Raw genomic sequence first — 23039 nt, forward strand, 5'->3', positions numbered from 1 at the left:
CAACTAACTTAAAAAAACCCAAACATTTCCATTGGTGGTGGGGGAATATTTTATCACATACTTACTGAGCCATCAAGTATAATTCTGTGTTTTGGGAAAGTGTTTATTAATGCTTTTTAGATTCATTAAGGTTTTACAAAATATTCACCAGGAATAAAAACTATATATATATATACACAAAGTTATCTTACCTGTGGTTGGGAAAGCATGTCCAGACTCCAAGAGCATATTTTCCCATCAGTTGAGATACTAATCAAATTATGAGCATTCTGTGTCCCAACAACATTTACACAGTAGACTGGGTGCTAAGAAACGTAAAATATTATCAGAAAAAAAGAATGTCCAAGTAACAACCAATTCTGGTGTAATATAAACAGTGAAACATACAACTTCACCATTTAACGAAGCACAAAAAGATTGACTGCAGTACAGCACAAAGACTACTCCCCTATAAAACTAGTACTTGTTTTTCTGACACTTCGATTTTTATGAACAGCCCAGTTCTTCAGTGATAGCATTGGCAAAGTACGGACATAAACATGTAAGCATTATCAATCAAGTGCACTGGACAGAGTTTCCTATAGGTTAACTACATCTCAACAGGGAACAGTCCTTGAAGATATTTCACCCCCTACCGTGTGAGCAGCAGCTGAAAGTGGAGTTCTCTGCACTGGGGTTCTCTTATTGCTGCGATTATCCCACAGCACTATTTGGCCTGAGTATGTGCCACCAACCACCAGATTGGGATGAAATTTTGCAAAGGTAGCTGACATCACCGCTGACTGAAAAGAAAACAAACAACAAAATACACAAAATGCTATCCTGGAACAACACTATGTCTAAAACTAAAGAAAACAGAACCAAATATCAGAGTAAGTAATTTGCTTAGATTACCTGATATACTATTTCACTGTCCAGATACTTAAGGATTCACAAACACTTTGTGAACCCTCAACAGCCCTTTAGTTTTAATTTGTATTTATAAAATTTTTTCCTCTTCTTTTTCTTCCATATGTCTACATTTGTGTTCCTCCTGGCATAGTTTGTTAGCAAGGGAAGGCCCAGTAACGCACAAGACTTTAATAACATTTTGCCACATTCTGTGGTCGTTTTCTTAGAGAAGGTACAAATCCATTTTGATACAATAATGTTACTTTTTCAACCTGGGCTTTGACAGTAATCTGACAACACGAGATTAAATTTTGATTCAACTATGTAATTTTCCAGAATTATGGCATTTTGAAAATAAAGTGGCTATTCCAGGCTTGGCATAATGGAAGAGATTTGCATGTTTTTACCTTTCAGAAAACTACTAGAAAACCTCCCTTTGCCTTTTTCTTGATGCATATGTTTCTAGTTTTCATCCTTGCTCCATCTCTTCAGGCCATCTTAATTTCATTTCATTCAGTAAACTAAGCTCTAGTAGTACACAATCCTACTCAATCCCCTTAAATACAAACCTTCTTTGTGGTTCAACCATTGCACAAGAAGGTTTTCTTGTTCTTTTAAACAAATTAAAATAAGAAAATGAGTTCTCAAACCAGACTGAATCCTGAATGATGTCAGAAATTCTGAAACAGAATAATGTTTTGTAACTGAAATCTCTAGCTATCAACATCTGTTTGCAAATACATGCGGTTAAAGTGAATGCCAGCCCAATGAAATCATTATGTTGACATGCGTAAGGAAGGTACTTGTCCAAGTTCATCAACATAAAATCTTTAGCCTCCCGAGACAGAATCATACCTGGCAGTGAAAGACATACTCTGGGGTAGTTTTCTTGTACTTCATGTTCCATACAAGGGCCACCCCATCAGGCTCATGAGGTGCATCCTCATTGTTGTTGTAAGAAGCTACAAGTAATTCTGGGTACTGTAGAAGTTAAAAAAAATCTCAAAGTAAGTGAGATAACCAGCTAATAGTCCAGACAATCCTAGAACCTTTGTTCTCTTTTGCCAAAATAGGGTTAAAAAACCCCATCAAAACCCAAAAGCCACCTTATATTACAGATAAATGAAAAATTGTCAGTTAAAACTGTAATTTTTTCAAATTTAGCTCATTAAAAAAATATACACATTAGGGTCTTGTTCTGTCTTCCATCATAACTCGCTTTTAAATGTAAAAGACAGTACTTTTAAGTGACCTTTTTTTAGCGAGGCAACAGTTACCTCTACAAAGTAGTCCACAAAACCAGAAACAAATATGCCAAAGACTTTCTTCACAATACAAACCTTTTGCTGCTTTTCACAAAAGATTAACAGCTCTGTTTACTTTTTGAAAATTGCAGAGCCTATAAGGAACACCTTTCAAAATACAGCCTGTATCAGCTGTGCTTATAGAGGGGGCAAGTGTGCAGAACTAGAAGAATTTACCAAGGTAACTGCTTAACTTACCTGAGATGACCAGTCCAAACAACTGACAACACGATGCTTTGACCAACGTTCATCAAAAAACTGCCTATTTAAGGACAGTTTTGCTCCAGCTTGAATCTCTCTATAAAGGCAAATTAGCAGATATTAATCTTAGATCACTTTCTCAATTACAAATATTGGACATTCACAGCAAAGTATTCAACGTTCACGTTACCCTTCTTTGTCTTCTAAGTCTCTTCCGCTGTAGTCAAAGAAGATGTTGATTTGCTCAGAAAGGGCTCTTTCGACAATCCTTGTGGAGTGGTCAAAGAAACTTAAAAATTCTTCAGAATGCAAAATTTGTTGTTTTTCCTCTTCTGTCAGTTCATGAGGGGCAGCTGGAATAGAATTACACAAACATTCTCTGGACTGTGTGCTTTCACCAGTTCTTTCCAAGAAAGAGAAAACCATTCAAGAGTATTCATCATGATGCTGGAAAATTTGTTCCCAAACCTCCACAGATTTTAAATACATTTTTATATTTTATATCTTGCTAGCTGATTGTTGCAACATAAATCAAATTAATTTCAACTTAATGGGAAAAATAAAGTAAAACACTTATTGATGCATTTCTTTACAGCACACTCAGGATGTCTTGAGGTGAACTGTACCTTCCTCCTCCTCCTCTTTTTTTAATGTTTTTTCTTCCTCAGGTTCAACTAATGGTTTTGGTGCAACCACATCATCTTCATCTTCCTCATCTAAGGAGAAACATTATGGTGAGACTGTCAATGTTTTTAAAGAGGAACAGTAACATTCCAGATGAATCTCAAACAAACTGATGTAAAATGGTATCACTTAGCTCAAAATGGTTATATTTGTAAAATGTAGTCCCCAGGATAACAATATCTCAAACCAAAAGATCACTGGAATGCTGTCTACACGTAGGTTTTAGTTGCACTAAATTATGTAGTTGTATAAACTGAAATAAGACACATAAGAAATTGTAAAGAATCCAAAGTGGAAATCTCTCTTACAGCATTTATGACTCCATACAAAACCATGTGGTGGATGCATGTTCTGTGTAACATACTGACACATTAATGCTGCAGAATAAAGAAAAATCAAATGTCTAAAATAGACTACAGAGCAGCTGCTTACTTTTGATCTGAAACCATCAGAGTCTAATGGGTCTTCACATGGCATGAAGATAGCTTACATTAGCTTTCAGGTTGCTATTCTGAGAGGCAAATTTTGCTAAAGATAATAGCAGGGAGATTACATTTTTTCTGTCATTCTAAATGCAAGTCTCATTATCTGTATCATGTTTGGCAATGAGAACTTTACAGTAAAATGTGTTTTCCCTAATTGCAATGAATAACATAAAATGTTAATGTTCAGGAATACTGACAAGGTTTACAGCACTTTCTGCATTTCTACATTTTATTCTTTGAGTACTGTAAACCAGAAAATAACTTTAAATTACTTAGTGTTGTGGAATATGCATTTCCTGGCTTTTCTTCACCCACCTTCTGGGGTAAGCTTCTGAAAAGACTATTTTTATTGGTTAAACAGCTATGTCATCTGTTTATAAGGGAATGGCAGCAGGAGTCTGCTGCATGCCTTATCACAAGTAATGAGACAGTATTCAACAGGGACTAGGCTTGTTTGTTACAGCCATCTCCCTGACCCATGTTCAAAGTTATCTAACAAAAAAGGCAAAAAAAAAAAAAAAAAAAAAATCCACATGCACACACACAAAAAAAAAGGGGAAAGAAAAAAAGGGGTGGTCAAAGGATGGGAACCAGCTGCCAAGCCATGGTCCCAGCAGCCAGGCCAGCTGACTAGATAGCAACAACCAGATGGCACTGCTAGGATTGTGTCTCTGCTAGGAGGTGGCAATGGGATGGCACAACATTTTTCTGCCTGACTGCTTCCAATCATGTCTTTCCCCATTGGCAAGCCTGTGCAATTACCAGCACTCCAGGAGGTCTACAGACAAGCCTTTACCCTACAAACAAAATACAGCTTGTAGGCCATACCAGCTGCCAAACCACACACATAGTGATAGGTTTAAAGAGGTCTGAAAATCTTTCTAACTCCATAGTATAGGCAATAAAAATATAACTGTACCTGCAGGAAAGAAAGCTTTAAATGACACTGTATAATGCACACAATAATACAAACTCCAACTTAATCAAAATGATAATGACGTATGCCAATCCTACATTACTTGAAATTGAGCGATTTTTACGTTCTGACAAGTTTACAGAACTAGGATAAATGGCATGAATGATTTCAATATATGCTCATACTTTTGAACCAAATGGTGAAGGTTAAAATCTTTCCTTTCAAGGGCCTCAATCAGCCACAAAGGAAAACAGTAATCACTGTCTTTTCAGCCAGCCCAACTGCATTTGTCAGCCCTTTCTCCGTCAATGCAGCCAGAGCAATCAACCTGCCAAACATTCAGAATGGAAAAACAATCTGAAAATACAGGGTATAATGCACCTGCCAGTGAAAATGGCCATTTCAAGAAAAGCTAGTGATCTCAGTGACCCTGCTGAGGAGGCGGTGGTGCAAAGGGGAAAGAACGCGTAAAAGAATTCTTAGTGATCTCCACTCTCTTGCACATTGACACTTCCTTACAAAGCATGCCAATTACAGCTTTTGTGCTACTTAAAAAAAATGAAAGCTTTTTTGGGCAAAATAATCACACAGGGAAAGACACTGCTCCTTTTTAGATGGATTCTCATGTACAGTGGACGGTAATCTGAAAACTGTGTAACTTGTAGCAATGCTAAAGAATGGAATTCTTAATGTCAAATCACTATAGGTGTGGACACCAATTAATTGAAAAACGTAATATGAGTTAACACATTTTGAGAATAACAAATACAGCAGCACATATTCACATTACAGCTACTTGGATAAAAATCCCCCTCTTGTTCACCCTGCCAATCAATCCTGCAGATTGAAACTATGCCTTCAAATCCAGAAATTCAATTTTGGGTCACCCTGGTTACATTATTCTAGCTTTGAAAGTCCCAAATTAGAAATTTCAGCCCAACTTCCCATTAGTCATACTACACTGATTCTAAGTACCATTTTCAGTGACAGGAGTCAAATTCTTGTCAAATGCAGATGGTCAACCCCTTAGTGCTACGTGACCTTCTAATCTACATATTTTATTCAGAAGATCATATAGTTGATTGCTCCTGCCTTTTAATGTTGAAACATAAATGGCATATATTATAGAGCTCTAAATTCCTTCATAGTACTTTCACTACACACAGCCAGCTGATATTACTGCATTTAAATGCAGGATACAGCACTTATTTTAATATTCTCAAAGTATCAGGCTTGAAATCGAAACATGTCATCTTACAAATTTATCTGTAACTACACAAATCGAAAACCTTCTCTCTAAAGAGAAGTCAAATGCAAACTTTCTCATTAAGGGATCTGGGGGAAAAAAACCAACCCACCAACACAATGAAAAAACAAACAAAACCCAACACAAAACAAAAAAACCCACACGTACAAGATCTTGACCTCATTATCCAAAACTAGGATGCTTTCTCATGGAACTTTACAATCAAAAAAGGCAGCATGAAGCTGCTGGACAACAAAAGAGGGAAGAATTTTTTGTTTTAATTACTTCTCTTGTCTTTCCTTTACCTTGAATTTATTTAATAACAGGCCAGGTGCTGGTATGTGCAAGGAATTGGCAGAACAATAATATATTACCTAGCAAACACTGAAAGATTGGACATACTATTTCTGAAATGTTCCACATTAGTAAGTCAAGAACACATGATACAGTGGTGTACTGCAATTGTTCCAAGACAGCATCTGGAAACCTTAAAGGTTCATCCTCTTTATTCATTATTAACTGTACTTACTGGAATTTTATGCGACTTCATTCATGAGTATCCCAAATACAATTTCACTATTAAAAAAAGGCTGTAAGATTTAGAACTAAGTCACAGTAGGGCCATGAAGACAGGAAATGGGACTCTATGTCACATCAACATACTGATGAATATTCATTATAATATGCTAAGGGATTAACTCCATATTTCTGACAGGCGAACAGGGGATCTAAGGTTACAAACTGCGTAGTAAAGACTGCATGAAAATAGCAGCTACTTTAATAGCTACACATTTCTTGTCAATGAAGACTAAAAACGAATTTAATGAGCCACTGAATTTTTACTTTGAGTTAACATCAAAATTGTGATGTATTTTGGCAAGACAGAAAGAAAAGCGGTGCTGTAAATTAGGCTGCACCTAGCAATAACACTATAAAGTGAAGTTCCAGTTGTCTGAGTAATCTGTTGCTGCAGAGTAGGTTAATCAAAGTTAAATCATCTGTGAAATGAGTGGGTTTTGTTAAGCCAAATGTCTTCATATCAAGTTTTCCCGTCTATATTTCACTGCACATTTAAGGCATGTACAGGATAAAACATGAACATATAAGGGTCCGCTATTTCTTTTTAAAATATTAAAATGTAAAAATGCTGCATTCACTGTAACAGCATCCAAAAAGCCAATCCTATGCAGTAAATTGTTATTACTCCAAGTCAGAATTAGATGGACAAAAATGCTTAATATTTTCATTCTGTGTCTTGGAGACAATAATTCCTCAGAGTGGAGCTAATGCAGTAATACTGTCTGCAGTTAGCTGTGATCATACAAACACAATATTGCTAAGCAGCACTAAATAACAAGTATCCCATTAGCCCAGGAAAAGCCCTAATTGTGACAGCTGGGCAGAGTCATATTCCCCTATATGCCTACCTTTCTTTGGATCAACTACAAGAACTCATAACACATCTTTTTTGGGCATACAGGCAACTAATTTCTTTCCATAAGAATCTGAACAGTATGTTAGCAAATCACAAAGGAAAAGATCAAACAGTATACGAGAAACGGTGTAGCAAGAACTATAGATAAGAAAAGAAAGATTTATCACCAATGATTATAGTACTCTGTGGGGTGGCCAACATGGAGCCTGCAGAACATTAAGACATGTACCAGAGTTCACATCTGAATTGCATCTCTGTTGCTGAAACTGCTTCTGCTGCCTGCTAGAAAGAAATAAGTGTATGAAGGGAACACAATTTCAAATGTATTTTCAGAGAGCAGATCTGAAAATCTGCTGCCTGACAGAGAACACCAAATAGAGGCCAAATAACAGCCCTAATAACCAGCTGACCCACACTAACTAAAAAAACATGTCCACCAAAATTGGACAACGAGGGAAGTAAGCAGCAGTGTTACACACAGCACCACGGGAAGCGAGAAATGGATTTAGAGAGTAGAAAAGGGGATGGCAAAACAAGGATGCTGGGGAATGGGGCACCTTAAACACAGGATGTTCATATTATGATGGTGACAAAAGTTAAAGTGTAGTAATGGCGTAGAGACACACACTTAGGCTTATTAGTTAAGAAGTAAGGGGGAAGAGCACTAAGTATAGCACAACACATTTACCAAGCCAAAATGAAGTTATTTAGTTATTTTGTCCCTAAGCAAAAATAAAAAAATAAAAAAATAAAGATGGCCATAGTTACTGTGTAACAGAATGACAAAAACTTCTCTGCTATATTCCTCTGAGCGGGGAACCATTTCATGATTGGCTTTTTTCCCCCCATAATAAATACAGCTGCTACAGAGCAGTGGAGTTAGAAGACTAGGGCTATTCAAAATTCTGGAGAAACAAAAATCCACATAGGTGTGAAAGAAAAAAAAAGTACTGAAGACAGACATGTGTCAGTATTTTCATCAAAGCAAGATGTTTGAGAGCACCAAGACTGCTACTCCCACACCATTTCTTACTATGGTTCTCCTTGGACACTTGCATACATGGGAACTTGAGGAAAGGGCAGCTGTGGGTTACACCCAGCACACAAAAGCCCGTAAAACAAGTATTGCAGATTTACCTTCTAAGACTACTTTGGCTGTGGGCATCTTCCTCTAAGAACTGTGAAATCTGTTTATTAACTTCAATTGGGCAACATGGTCTAGGGTGAGGTGTCCCCGCCCACAGCAGGGGTGTTGGAACTAGATGATCTTAAGATACTTTCCAACCCAAACCATTCTGTGATTCTATGATAATGGGGAAATTTAATATTCTGTACTATTGAAAATGCAGTGAGTGGCTTCCTGTGGTAAAATACTTAGTTTCACAGAGTGAAACTGATTTCTAGGAGAGATCTTGACTTTATTGTTTTACAATATTATAAAAGTAATCAATATTCCTAAGACAGACAGTTTCTCAAATACTTTGAGGTCATAATAAATCAACAATTGCAGTACTGCAATAAAACAATGGAAGTTGAGAGAACTGTTAGCATGCTTAAATGCCTCCGTTTCCTAAAGAAGTTGTTACATTTCAAAATTAAGAGCTGCACATTGAATAAGAGAAAGACAAAACTACCTGCTACTTCGGATACAATACTTCAAAGGGGTAGGGGTGAAGAAATGTAGAAAAGTCATAATTCCAGCAGTGATACTTTCTGTCTTAGCATGAAGAGGCTATAGTGCCAGTAGCAATGAGGTCACATTCTAGCTCTGGCTTCTAGGGCTGTGTGCAAACTAGGCATTCTTTCATTACAAATGGAAAGGATCACTGGCTCAAAACAGTTGCAGTTGAGAAACCTGGTATCTGCATGATAATGGGGGGGAGTTACTTCATATTTGAATATTGTCTAGGACGGTGCCACACATCTGCACTATACAGAAGCATGAACATATAAACTTAGTCTATCTCCCTTCTCTAACTACGAAATTTTCGCAACTACTGAATGCAGTCTTCTCTATTAACTTGTGAGATAAGTGGCCTTCACATTTTAAAATGTACTCATTATTTAACTGTTTGTTACACTTAATCAAAATGGGCATTTCCAAAGGCCAATTTTAAATTGAGGACATGAAATCTCCTCTATGTAACTCACATCATTTGTGTTGCCGTATTTCCATGACAATTAGGAACTGTTCAGTTTGAAATGAGTTTACACCTACTTCCTATCTATCTGTCCCACCAGTCAGATCAGCTGTAGTCTGACTGTTTACCAATTCATCTTACAATATAACTACATAACCATTGTGGCACACAGAAGTGGAACAAAGAGGACTGGTTTTGGTTTAGTTTGGTATTTTGTCATTTTTTGTTTGGTTCCATGTTGTCTGCTCCCAATCAGTGTTGGCAGGATTCAACCTACAACACAAGGGGGCCTAAACGTGCAGAATAACCGCACAGCATATCTAATAAAACTGCTTCTGTTTTCCTTTGTTCAAAAGCACAGCTCCAACAGCATTTTAACACCTCAAGATATGATAATTAAGAAAGGTCCAGTCCACTTCATTTTCTAAGAAAGCGTGAACACTGGATCTAACCTAGCTGAGATGACACTTGTTGCTGTACAAGGGAGCTAGTGAATATTAATTGTATACGTAAACTCAGCTGGAAGCTCAACTTTCAAGTGTACTTTGTAAGGTTTTCTCTAGTTTACAGTATACTCACTAAAACAAATAAAAATCAACTTAAGACTGTGAGAAAAAAATAACAACCAATGAGATAGAATATATCCGATTTAAGTTTGTCTAACTGCACTGTGAAAATTCAGCATATTGCTTTTGTCAATTGTTTTAAAGAGTCCAAAATTTTCTTCCCAAAACCAGATTTCTCACCTAGTGATTCTTTTTTTTTTTTGAGGCAGGATGATTGTTTTCCTTAAGAAAACCTATGTCCCAGTTCAGCTGTCATCATAAATTGTGAACACAGAGATTAATTATTAATGTATTTAGGTAGCTTTAAGACAGACCTTAAGAAGACCCTTGACACTGAAATGATGAAAAAGCATCTTTAAGTTACTTTTGTGAAGAACATATACATAAAATGATGACAGCCCTCAAGAAAACAGTATTATTTTTAAGGTGGAATGGATCAGGACACAACATCTATATTGAGAGAGCTTTCTGGTCAATGCAGAAATGTAGATGACCCATCTTTCCCACTCCACTCCAGTAAACCTCAACTACAGTCTATCTAAGGAGTATGAAACTAAGACCATACAATCCCAGGCAATTTCCACTGACAGCAGGCAGCAGTAGTAAAACTCTTCAAGCACATAAATTATGAACTAAGTCTTCAGATCCCATAGATAGAGAGGAGGAAAAAGTCCTGAGGGAATAGAGAAAGGTAAAGGTAAGGGCATGGGAAAAATGAAAGCAGGAAAACCCCAAATGCTTATCATCTGTGCATGGATACAGATAAAATGAAGAATGGAAATGAAGCACAGTTGGAGAAAAAGCAGAACCTCTGCTTTTCTGGCTCACTGAATAACGAAGTTTAAAACATCTGGTTTGTGCTCTGAAGACACACCAATCCCTTATACTGGATATCCATAGGTAACAAAAGAAACTTCTCAACAGAGTGTTGTTGCAATTTACTTTCTCTTCCTTCCTCCCCTTTGCCTGCCAACTCTTTCATAGTGTCATTTGCATATAGCTAAACTTGCAAAGTGACCTCAAGACACACCCCAGACAAGAGCAGCATATTGATGTAGACTGGAGCAAGAACTCTGCCTCACTTGTATTCCACTTCACACTCCGCATCACTTGCATTACACTTTCAAGTAAATTATACAGCTTTCTGGAAAAAACAGCATATGATTCCAGTTGAATCTTCATGTTTTAAGAAGTGCTTTTATCTCCTTGTATAAACACCCAAAAGTTCACATACTAAAGAGTAGGAAAATGAAAACTTACGAATGCAGAATTAAGTCCTAGAACTGCTAGCAAAGACACATACTCAAAGTCAGTCATATTAAATAACTAAGACATTTTGTTGTAAAACTACATACAAACTAGGTCAAGATTAGTTTTGTTATCTGCAGCGAAATTCAGGTGTTTCAACATTAAAACTAAATTTATTATCCAGCTACATTTTCTTTGGAAAAATTTCTTTTCCAAAAAGCAAACAAGTCATGACTGAAAGAAAGCTTGTGTTCAGTTGCTGAGAACAGAAATGGCACAGTTTAATAAAGACATTAGTTTCTTCTTTTAAAACTCAGTGTGTAAGTTCCAAGTATAAAAATTCAAATTCTTAAAAAGTGTGTGGGGTTGACTGCTGAGTTACCTTCAAGTAACTTATGTGTGGATTCTTAGGGATGTCATAACTGAAGGATATATCCCACTTATTTATCATATCAGCTAATTAAGCAACTCTGTCTTATCTGAACATTTACTAGGAGTGAGAAAATACCACGTATTAGTAATAAAAGTAATGTTAAACAATATGCAGAATGACAGTAACACTTAAGCAAGACTTAGATAAATTTAGTAATAGAATTTATATCAATTGTCTTGCATATCAACCTTTTATTTACCTTCTTAAGCTTCAAAATCACAAGTGCTGGTTCTAATTCTGTTATTATTGTAATAAAAGAAAAATTAACTTAGGTAATAATAAGTTAGCCATTATGAATGCGTTTAGGTAGCTTTAAGACAGACCTTAAGACGACCCTTGACACTGAAATGATGAAAAAGCACCTGTAAGTGACTTTTGTGAAGTAGGCATACATAAAATGATGATGGCCCTCAGGAAAACAGTATTCACCTTCCTTTGGCTGAGTCATAACAGGTGTTTGCGTCTCCTTTGTATATGTAACAACTTCTCGAGGAGGAAAGTCAACTTGTGTAATTTTGGCCATTCCAAGCTTAACAGGTCCACGTCTAAATGAAGTTAATAGAGAAATCAGAAAAAACATTCAACATTTATGAATCAATTCACATTTTGCCTAAAAGAATACCCAAGTCACCATGTCACAGCACTGCTTAGCCAAAATCCAGTGGAAATTTAACTCTGAAGAAGTCACGTAACTATGACTAATATTTTATCATTATTATTTAAAATCAGCAGCTATTTATACATCTGCAACAAAAAGGAAGATGTGCATATATATAAATATCTGGCTTACAGGATGTAATTTTAAAGTTTTGTTCTTTGTGATTGACTAGGATACTGCTACATGTATGACATCCCTATTGTCAGTGGCACAGATCTGCTTACGAGTCACATTTGTACAGAAACAGTCCTAGGATTCTAAAGCTTAAAAAACAGCTTAGGCATTCTGAAGGAAAAAGCATTTTTCAGTCCTTTTAACTTTGCTGCCCATTTCTGTCTTCATCTAAGATACTATTTTGAATGCAGAACTGCAAATCTGATCCGAGTCTCACATACTGACAAGTGATTTAACTGTAAAACATTACTTCAGAATCTAAGACACTGAAAATGTCTGAGCTTTCTGACTTTAGCTTATGGAAGATCCTATAAACTTCCAAAACCCACACATTAATTCAGTCACTGTAGTTTCCTATAAAAGCTAATTTCAGTATGCATTGTAGTAATGCTGCAATGTTCCAAAACCAATTTACCTATATGAAATATAATTTCTTATTATCCATCCCTCTCCTTAGATAAACGCAAATGAAAAGAAGAGTAACCCCTTTTGAAATGTTTTGATGGGCAGAATCATAATTCTTCTAGCACAATATAGGTTTTAGTAAGTGCTTATAATGTGCTGCAGCTTTTATAAACATAAGAAAAAATGGGAGCTACTCTGTTTTGAAAATACAGTTATTCTAAGGGTTTTTTATTTTAAAGAAATTACACCTTCAAGTTTATATTTTACCAAAGACAGACTCAAGAAAGGCACAAATAAGTAAGTTCTGTTATTAGAAATATGCATCTTACGTATATTAAGTAAAACTTTCCCAGTGCAAGCAAACTGCACTAGGTTTAGGGATAGTGAATTTCTGTTACTTACAGAACAGTCTTTTCACAACAACTTAAGTCTTAAAGAAAAAAAAAAAAGGTCTTATTAGCCATAAGTACAAGAAAGAGGGAATATAAGAAATCTATGCAATACCCCAGATCGGAATCAGAGTGGAGCTGAAGAACTGATGGATCAGTATCCCAATGCAGCGTCCTGATACCCCAGGTTGAACAATCATGCAGCATTAGCAAAAAAGGCCAGAGATTAGTGAAGCAAATACACACTATGAAATGCTAGAGTTACAGTAAGCTTATAGTTATTTCATTGTTCACAAGAAACAAAGCAATGTAACATCAGTTAAGGGAAATTCAGCAAACATTCAGTGCAATAACACATGCAGTAAATACAAAAGTTAAAAAGCAAACACAGAATTCAGAGCTATTAGAAAAGAAATAAATTATTTTAAAAAGATTGGAAGTTGAAGATCTGCAAACACATGTAGCATTTATGAGAGCCAAATAAAAAATATTTTTAATACTGACAAGAACCATTAAAAACTTTCTCTGAATTCCTTTTAGAATCTGTTCAGATTTGTTCATGTCATAGGAAGGCAGATTTGTTAATGTAATGCAATATTGCCCAGAGCAGTAAATATGTGGAGGAAACTGTCATATTGGTAAAGGAAATGAATCAACACATAAGCCTTGTGGTAGCAGGGCAAAAATGTACTTCCACTGGGATAGAGAAGTGCTAGAGTTTCCAAGATGTGACACCGCAGTAATTATGGGTTAAGCACTGCCTTGGGCTTGTAAGTGTCATCTGATTTAGAGCCAACTCCATTTAAGGTATTTAAATCACTTAGAAATAGTGGGCTTTGTATTACTAATACGTTTCAAAGTCATGTATTGTAATGAACAGAACAGATCCATTTCGAGTCACTTTTGATCAGAAGAAATATGGAGGGGGAAATAAGTCTTCCCTCCCTCTTCATTTTTAGCCTTCATCCCTTCTCCACACATTTTCATTTAGTCTACTGCCTGCTATCAGGCTTAGAGAGATTTTAAAAACAAGATTCTGTGAGAGATTAACAGATGAACACATGGGTTTTCTGAAGTGCTTAGATGCTATTATATTTTTCTAAAAATAATGGTTTATAACAAATAAAAAAATACATAATATTTTGCTATGATTAGTCAATAAAATGTAATTCTACATTTCATTCCCATACATGGTAATGTTCTTATAAACCAAGTGCAGAATTCCAAAGATAAAGTTGATCTCAAAAGCATACAGGCAACGCCATAGAACTATGGGTGTACCATGCACTACCTTGTCCTTGTAGGAAGTATGCATTAAAATACTTAGTCACAGTTTAATTAAGAATCACAAATCCATGTCTTCATATTTGGCAAATAATTCTACAAAACTGCTACTACATCCACGACAACAGCTTAGTACCTAAATCTGTAATACCCTTCCGTATCTTTTGTGCATCAGAAAACACTCTATTTAACATAAAGTTAATTACTTTGGGTATACTTATTCTTTAGGTCTCTACTATTTTTCTTGACCAAATAGGTTTAAGCTTGGAGTTTAATCTGGTGTCTGAGATTTCAAGCTGGATATTGCTTATGTGTTGTTCCGTCATATATAAAAAAAAACAACCAAAAAAACCCAAACCAAAACACCAAACAACTACTCCAACCTTCACGTTGCTTCTGCAAAGGACTACTTATCTACAGATCCAAATGCTGCGCAGTATTTGACAAACATTTTCTCAACTTTTTCAAACCCACTTAAGAGAAACTTGAGGAAAAGACTATGAATTTAAAACGCTCCAAATTTTGTGCCTGCTTAATATACAGCCCTTGCTGAGATAGCTTTCATGCTTTCAAAGTACTTCTTTAACTTGCAACAGTTGCTTTGGTGGTACTAGGGATAGTCTGCCTTTTAAAATAATTTAAGTCAACAAGCAGTACAGGTTATACAGTTAAATGTTTCTCAGAGATATCCTTTTAAAATAAAGGTAACATTCCCAGGTAAAATTCATCTATTCTATGTGTACCAAAATTATGTACTGTTCCTTTTGCTTTCCATGTTTGTTACGTCTTAAGTTAAATGGATTTGTCTACAAGCTTCAGTGAACGGAAGTTCCTACTCTTTCATATATGCCCTAGCTTCTCTGTATCCAGGCTGTATCTCTAGAAAGGATTTTCTGCATTTACAATAATTCTATGAAGCATCCATCTAACCTAAACCAACTGTACTAATTTCCAGTTTTAAATGTATATTCTTAACTGAGGAAAAGAGAGAAAGAACAGCATCAAACTGGGTACCAAAATTCATTAAAATAAAGCAAGACAGATGGAAGTAGTAGCAGGAATACAGTCTGAACACTGCTCTACTAATCACTAAACAAATTACTGGCAAGATTCAAAACCATAGACGAGACAAGACTACACTAACAAAGGAGATCATCTTTGTAAAATATAGCTGCAGCATGACAAGAGAACAAATGGCTACAGCCCAGAGAAAATAACCAAACCTGAAATAATGCACTAATATGAAGAATTTTTTAAGATTATCAAGCATAGCGGAACAGCTTGGGTGTTATAACACATATTGACATGAAAGTCACCTGTGAAATACCAGGTATAATGCTAACGGATATCACACATTCCAACTTTTCTCATTAACTTTCAGGTTCTTCAGGGGAAGAATGTTATCTAGTGGTCAGAAAATAAGCAAAAGGACTTTAACAGTGACTCTATATCACCTTCAATTTAGCTATACATTCAGACCTCCACACCTTCAAGACCACAATCTTTTTATGATTCCACATCTGGGAAATTGTCAATAGGCAAATTTAATTTTAAACTTTGCAAATGCATGAAGCTATAGAGGCTTACAAGTTTCCTCAAGTCTTCATAAGAAAATGTATGCCTAAAACATAACGTTACTAAGCTTGAGGAACACACAATCAGAGAGCACAGCACACCTATGAAGTGTACATAATAAGGTGTTCAATTCAAGATATTTGGCCTATACATATTGTTTCATATTGAATTCATGTGTGAATGGAAAGATTTTCTTTATTTTATAAAAAAATAATCATAAAGCATTTTTTTCTTCTAAACAGTGAATTTAAATATGAAATGACAATTTAATAAGCAATAATCACAGATTTCAAACAATTTAAAATCTGCTTGTTAGTTAAGGAACAATTATGTTGCTTTTTTATTAACATGACAGGTGAACTTCAATTGCATAGTGAATAACCTTTGCACAAGATCATACCTGGGCACTGTTAAAATGATTAAAAAAAAAAAGCTTAGGTTGCTATCTGCTGACTAAAGTATTCTCTCTATTTTAACTTAAAAATATGCACCTTGTAACCTTTGCTCAGGCCATTAAACTCTTGGATGTTTTCAGATTAAGGTTGTATAGAATTATGTGTGCATAATCCGCACTCTTACAAGATGTAACTGTAGTCTCTTTAAAAGAGGTTTCAAAGCAGTGTAAGTATTTAGTCTTTCTCCAAAACAACTACTCATATAAACAGAGAAGTAACTGATAACTGCTTTAGTTACTGTGCTTTAATAAACTTCACCCCAATGCACACTCGGTAAATTTTAAGTAAGTTAACTGAATTGGCTGAGAAAATATAAATTACCAATATTAATAGGCAAAAACTGCTCTCATTCACAGACCGTGCAGGAGAACAACAGAAATACCATTTGGAAGTAGTGTGTACCACCTTACCACCATATCACCACTTTGAATTAGTTGAACGGAAATATTTATCTGACTCCTTAGAGCAGGTAAAACTCAAACTGCACAAAAAAATTGGTCAAATAGATGTAGCAAGTACTGGAACTGAAAAAAAAAACCAACAAACAAACCCAAACCCATAGTCCTGTGGCTGTACTAATACAGTGCTGTGTTTTGGCCATTTGGGAGAGATTGTGAGTGGTATAGTTGTGTTACAACAATGACTACAAAGTGAAATAACGAGAAATAGTGTTCCGAGTAAGGGGTAGGGAAATTAAAATCAAAAGCAATGCAATGTGTGTAGACAGTATCTTTTATTAGACCAACTAGAATAGAGGGAAAAAAGAAACAGCCTATCATTCATACACACTCTCCTTTAGAAAAAGCTGGGAAGAGCCCAGAAGTTGGACTTTTCCAATTTTCTACTGTCCTGAGACATTCATGCTTATAAGAACATTACATGACAGACCCATCTCACTTTTAACTTGGAAGCTTAAACTTCACATTAATGCAGGCAATTTCAAATTAGCAAGTGTAGTTGCATTTCAAATTTTAAAGGACTTGTGTAAAAGTTACTGTTCACAGATTCAACACTGTAACCTCATGTTATTATAATCAAGTAATTAACCTTGATTTCTTCTAAAGCTTAATTATTCAGAATTTGAGTACTAAGGAAAGGAATACGACAAGGAAAGTGACGTACCTAGATCCAACAGCGCCATCACCAGAGTCCTGGCTTCCAGCCTCACTTGGTGTACTCACAGATTTGGAAGACGGAGAGGTAGGAGGAGGGACTAAATAGTGAAACAGACAGGTATCCGCTGTTACTATTCGCAGAGGTTGCACAGCTTAGGATGTTTTCAAATTAATTTAACATGAAGTATTAAAAAAAAAAAAAAGTGATGGCAAACAAAATATACATGGATGAAAATGAACAGTAGAAAGAGAGGGGAAAAGACAATGTTAACAATTCATGCTGGACTTTCATGCAGTTGTTTGGCATTTATGCACTTTGAGCATAAAAAAAGACATGGAGGGAAAGACAGTTAAGAGAAAATGAATTGAAAATATATTTTCAAACTGCACTTCTGACAAATGATGGCAACAATTTTCCAAGGGCAATTTCCACTAAATTATGTTGCTTAAACATAAATGAAAGATAGTTATTAATACAGCTTTGACATCAGTTTTTCTTACAAATTAGCCACTGAATGAATTTAATTGGTAATGTTGCTTCTAAATATATAATCACCGAAGTGTGGTACAAAAGAACTGGCTTTATCACATAGCACACTGTTACTATTGTTCTAGTTTAAATCAAATCAACATAAATCCTGTGTGTTACAACAAAGTTTCCAGTGTTTTCTTTCTTTTTACTTGACAAAAAAATGTAGTAGTATTATATTAAAACTTTTTCCTGACAGTCAGTTCATTTTCAGCATGTAGATGAAGACTGCAATTACCATTTAAAAAGCAACATGCTTTTTGGTCCCGATACATAATACTGAATGATATAATGCAATCTGATGCAAACACAAAGCTATTTTGTTATTTCTTCCAACTTTTCTTTTTAGAAATAGTGAAACTCATTATTTAATAAAACTGTTCATAGAACACATTTACTCCTCAGCAACCCTTAAAATGCACCTTTAATCAACCAAACACAAGTTCTGTATAAAAATTGGTAACCGCTCTGTTATGGGTCAGGCAAGGGAGAATTCTGAATTTAGATCTGCAATATTTCTAGAGAATTTCCAAAAATCACATGTACATTGTGAATTCTGAAGCACATTTCCATCCCATCCCAAAACAGAGACATGACTCTGATTGACAAAAAAAATCTACCCTAAAAATTTACAAAATCACAGTGAATTCTTTAATTTACTGAAAATTCATTCCTCCTACAAGAGAGACTTTTATGTAGAATTATACTTAATAAATTTATTCTTAGACATAGTTAGACTTTATACGTTTATTTATATAAATATGGGTGTATATATGAATGTGTATATATATATTTTCTTCAATGCATCATCACCACTACCAAATAACTTATACTAAAGGAAATGCCGACAGGCCTTTATATTCCCACATTATTTTTGTGCATTATCAGAAACGACGACATTTTAATGTCAACCTCTCTTAATTCAAGTGACATTAGAAACATATCTTGTTACCGTTTACAGAAGTCAGGCAGAACGGCCAAAAGAATCAAGTAACTTAGTTTTGGTGCTACAGTGCCCTCTCGTGGGGTAAACCGTTTTGAAGAAAAGCATTAGTGAGGTGAAACCTATTTAAAGATCAACAGTCTTACAAAAAGACCAAGTAAAATTCCACCTACCCCAACGAAGGATGGAAATGGATTTTGGTTCACTAACTTATGGCTTCTTATATAAGGACTATGGCAGATATTAAAAGCATACTGACATTGTTAAGTCCCCCTCTCCCATAAGAGAGCTACGTCACACCAGCAGTTAACAGGACAGGAATTGTGTTTGGAATTTTTAATACAAATTGCTATGAAGGAATCTAATCTCAAGCTATCCACCTACACCAACACCATGAACTCAAGTTAACTGCACACCAAGCTGGTCAGCTGTGAGTTAGCTTCAGTTCAGGCATACAATCTCTGTACTATCATACTTGGCCAGTATCCAGTCAGCAGAACAAGCCCAAGCCTAGGCATCCTACTGTGACTACCAAGTAGGACATTTTAACTTGATTTAGGATCCATATTGGATCTGGGTATCTTGAAAGAAAACAGAATGAATTCCCTGCAAATCTACGTATGTTATAATGTATGGTTAAGTTGACGCTCAATGGAATTAAACACAATACTCCCAGTCTTACACGCCAGCACTTCAAAGAGCTTTTAATGTCAGTATGCTAAGTCTATGCAATGACTTGACTATCCTGTGGTTTTTAGATTCTCCCTCACAGATTTTAAAAGGCACTACCAAAAATCACATCCATTTTTGAATGAGCCTCATCAGCTGCCTGAGCACAACCTCACACAAGAAAGTGTTTAACTATCAGTCTGACAAACAAAATCTCTAGCAGGTAAGACCTGATGACTTAAAGCGCTGTACATTAGTCCTAACATAGCCCAAATGCAGTCTCTAAACCATGAGAACAGTTCAAGCTACTACAAATGACTGCAGTGGTTGTTAGAATGGGAGCAGCTATAATGCTTTTTAAACCACATTCACTTTTGAACACTTGAGGACTATGCAAAAGCAATTATGAAGATACAGTCACAGATATACCATATCTGTAACAAATTATTATTTTTATTTGCAAACTGAGTTCAAATAGACACTCATCATTGAGCCAAACTGAAAAATAAGTTTTAAACCCCTTAGATTTGAGAGCTAGAGGCAAAAAGTGGAAGTGAATTATCACCCTCTTCAATTTCCTCTTCCAGAAATATGTGGCTATGTAAGGAAAAAAGCAACAACCCATCCAAGAGTGGCACAGCATCCAATATGCTAACCCAACCAAGAGCAGCAGAGATATGAACCATAAAACTTAACTACCAAGGATGATATTTAGCCTTGCTATTAGTCCATCGAAGTCCGGTTGAGGAAAGGAAAATTAGGGTGCAAAAAAGGCAGAAAGGAAATAAGCCAAGTGTGCACAAAAATATCATAATTAAAATTTGGTATGATGAAAAAGAGAAAGGAAAAAATACAGATGAATAACATGCAGGGAAAATAAAATTAAAAAATAAAATAGAGCAACAAATACATGCTTCTACATTTTAAAAGACTCCAAATAATCCACAAAGTGTAAAACATGTATTTTACAGAACAGTAATGTGTACTGAAGCACATCACTCAAGATTTATAACAGTGATCCTGCAGGACAAAACCCAGACATGTATACCCCCAAAAAAAAGGCAAGAGAATTTTCATGCTAGTTGTATAAATACCACAATCCTAACAAAACCAAACCACCAACCACCCCCCAAAACCACACCCAAAAAACCCAACCCCCAAAAAACTCCAAACATTTATCTCAAATAAATATTAACATTCCTACCAACAGGAGACTCAGGTGTCAACCCCATGCTCTGAAGTAATGCTTCAGCTTCTCTTCTTTTCTTTTCAAGATCAGATTCTTCTTGTATAGGAAGAACTTCTTTCTTCTGATCAGTCTATAAATAATTCAATAATTAAGTTACAGCATTTAACAGATATTTAATAATTACATTAAAGCATTTAAGAAATATTTAACAGATACTCATTTCTTTTTTGAAATCTCATGGGTTTTTTTTTATACTAGTGAAATCTATCATCATACAAGTTAGATATTTGACTCTAATAATTCTGATGGTCCTTTCTGTAGGTAAGAGTAAGCAACAGACAGGAATGACAGAATTCTGCAGCTTTGGTACTGTCTTTAAAAGGCATACATAACATGCAAAAGGCGTCTTCCCATTTGACAGAATGACTGACACTTCGTAAGATCAAAAATACCTCTTTCGCACTAATGCCAAACATTGTAAAATTAAAAGATTGAAAGAAAATGTATCCTGTACCTGTGTCTAAAAGTATTTAAAAGACACAGTCATATTGTCCTGATTTTGAAATGACAATAACAGTGTCAAAGAAAACATCGTAGAGTTAGAATGACAGTAAAGAGGCTCCCCTCTTTGGTCAAGGAAGTAGGAGGACACTTGGCTAGATAGAGCACATACTAAAGTGCATAGCAATTAAGAAAATACGTGCAAGATGTAAAAGTGATGATTGTGATAAGCTATTGCATCACATGTGGAATCTCAGAGGCAATACATTGTTTCAAGATCAGCTGAACATAGCTTCAGATATTTCTCTCTCCATTTTGTCTGAGTCATGTAGCTGGCAGCTGCCCAGTCTTCAGTCATGTGCTGATGTAGAACACATAAGATCATAACCAAAACACAAAGAAGTCTTGAAAAAGTATCCCAAATCACCAAAATATTCCAGCAAAAGTTCTTTTACAAGGCATAATCTGCATTCAGGAGAAACAGAGTAATAAATCACTGATTGTCACATACTTTAGCAGAGGGAAAGCCAGAAGATTGTTAACAAATCAAGTCCAACACACAAGTAGCATATACATCCTGAGTGTTGCTCTGATTTTAAAATTCAGACTAAAGACAAGTCAAAGAGCAGAAGAATTTAGCACATTGTTTATAGAATAATAATACCAATGGTCAGGCAATTCCTATGGACGACCTTGGAACTGCACTTCAGAAATATGTTCTCTAACACCTTTGAAACTCATTAAGCAAAGCTTTTGTGCAACACTTTACAGTGATTAATGATATCCCTCATGCACAAGTAGTTCTAGAAATGAAAACCTTATCCAAGCGTTGGATTAAAAAATAAATTTAAATCTAAGTTACCACATGGATAATTCTAAAGAAAACAGTAGGTGTTTGCTCTTATCAGAAAACGGAAGTGTTACGGTTGATCATCAAACAGATCATTACCCCAATCGTTCACTCCCTGAATAACATGTAGCAAATGATTTTTAAGTGAACCTACCCTTAAATTTTGGGCAAGTTAACAAGCAAATTTCAAAAAGAAAATTATTTCTTACTTCTTTCTTCTTTCTTTCCTCCTCCTTTCTTTTCTTCTCCTCTCTGATTTGAGCTAATCGTTGCTTCTTGCGCTCCAACTCCGCCTTCAGTTCACTTTTGTCAGACATGGCTGGAACCCTGAACAACAGAAAGCATACCACTGTTTTGTCTTAATTTGGTTGTTTGGTTTCTTGTGGATTTTTTTTTGGTTGGTTGGGTTTTTTGTTTGTTTCATGCGGGTTTTTTTTTTTTTTGTTGCTGATTTAAGATTGCAGCTTTCCTTTAAAGAAGCTATCATTAAAGGAACTACACTAGCTTACCAAAACCAGAATTCCAAAAAGTCTTAACAATAATAAACCCCCCACATTTATATTGCCACGTTTATGTCACTTAACACAGTTTCAATACTAAATGGCTTGATTTAAAACAGACAGAACTATGATATGGTGAAAGCATCCATTCCTAAGCTAGTTCTGACACTGTTTGAAGGAACTGCTTTGAAAGAAATGTTAGGCACTGAAAATGGGATTATCTGACCTTGCTATATAATTCTGCACAGATACA

At 35.5% G+C, this 23039-nt stretch overlaps 1 protein-coding gene across 5 annotated transcripts in view; it reads right to left on the bottom strand.

The window, feature by feature from the left end:
* DYNC1I2 (dynein, cytoplasmic 1, intermediate chain 2) overlaps nucleotides 1–22610 on the bottom strand; it is a 27178-nt gene extending 4568 nt beyond the window's left edge. The window contains exons 1-11 of one of the 5 annotated variants that reach the window (XM_010020694.1): nucleotides 22496–22603; nucleotides 20951–21065; nucleotides 17613–17703; nucleotides 13292–13351; nucleotides 11980–12095; nucleotides 3023–3112; nucleotides 2587–2749; nucleotides 2394–2493; nucleotides 1747–1872; nucleotides 636–782; nucleotides 192–305 (exon numbers count right to left, since the gene is read on the bottom strand). In XM_010020694.1, coding sequence (XP_010018996.1) covers nucleotides 192–305; nucleotides 636–782; nucleotides 1747–1872; nucleotides 2394–2493; nucleotides 2587–2749; nucleotides 3023–3112; nucleotides 11980–12095; nucleotides 13292–13351; nucleotides 17613–17703; nucleotides 20951–21065; nucleotides 22496–22603 — 1230 coding nt within the window. Of the gene's footprint in view, nucleotides 1–191; nucleotides 306–635; nucleotides 783–1746; nucleotides 1873–2393; nucleotides 2494–2586; nucleotides 2750–3022; nucleotides 3113–11979; nucleotides 12096–13291; nucleotides 13352–17612; nucleotides 17758–20950; nucleotides 21066–22495 lie in introns of all 5 variants that reach the window. The other 4 variants (XM_010020693.1, XM_010020692.1, XM_010020697.1 and 1 more) reach the window with 4 other exon arrangements.
* Between the last annotated feature and the right edge of the window lie 429 nt (nucleotides 22611–23039).

The sequence above is a fragment of the Nestor notabilis genome, unplaced genomic scaffold (genome assembly GCF_000696875.1).
Source record: "Nestor notabilis isolate BGI_N333 unplaced genomic scaffold, ASM69687v1 scaffold28358, whole genome shotgun sequence".
NCBI classification, from domain to species: domain Eukaryota; kingdom Metazoa; phylum Chordata; class Aves; order Psittaciformes; family Psittacidae; genus Nestor; species Nestor notabilis.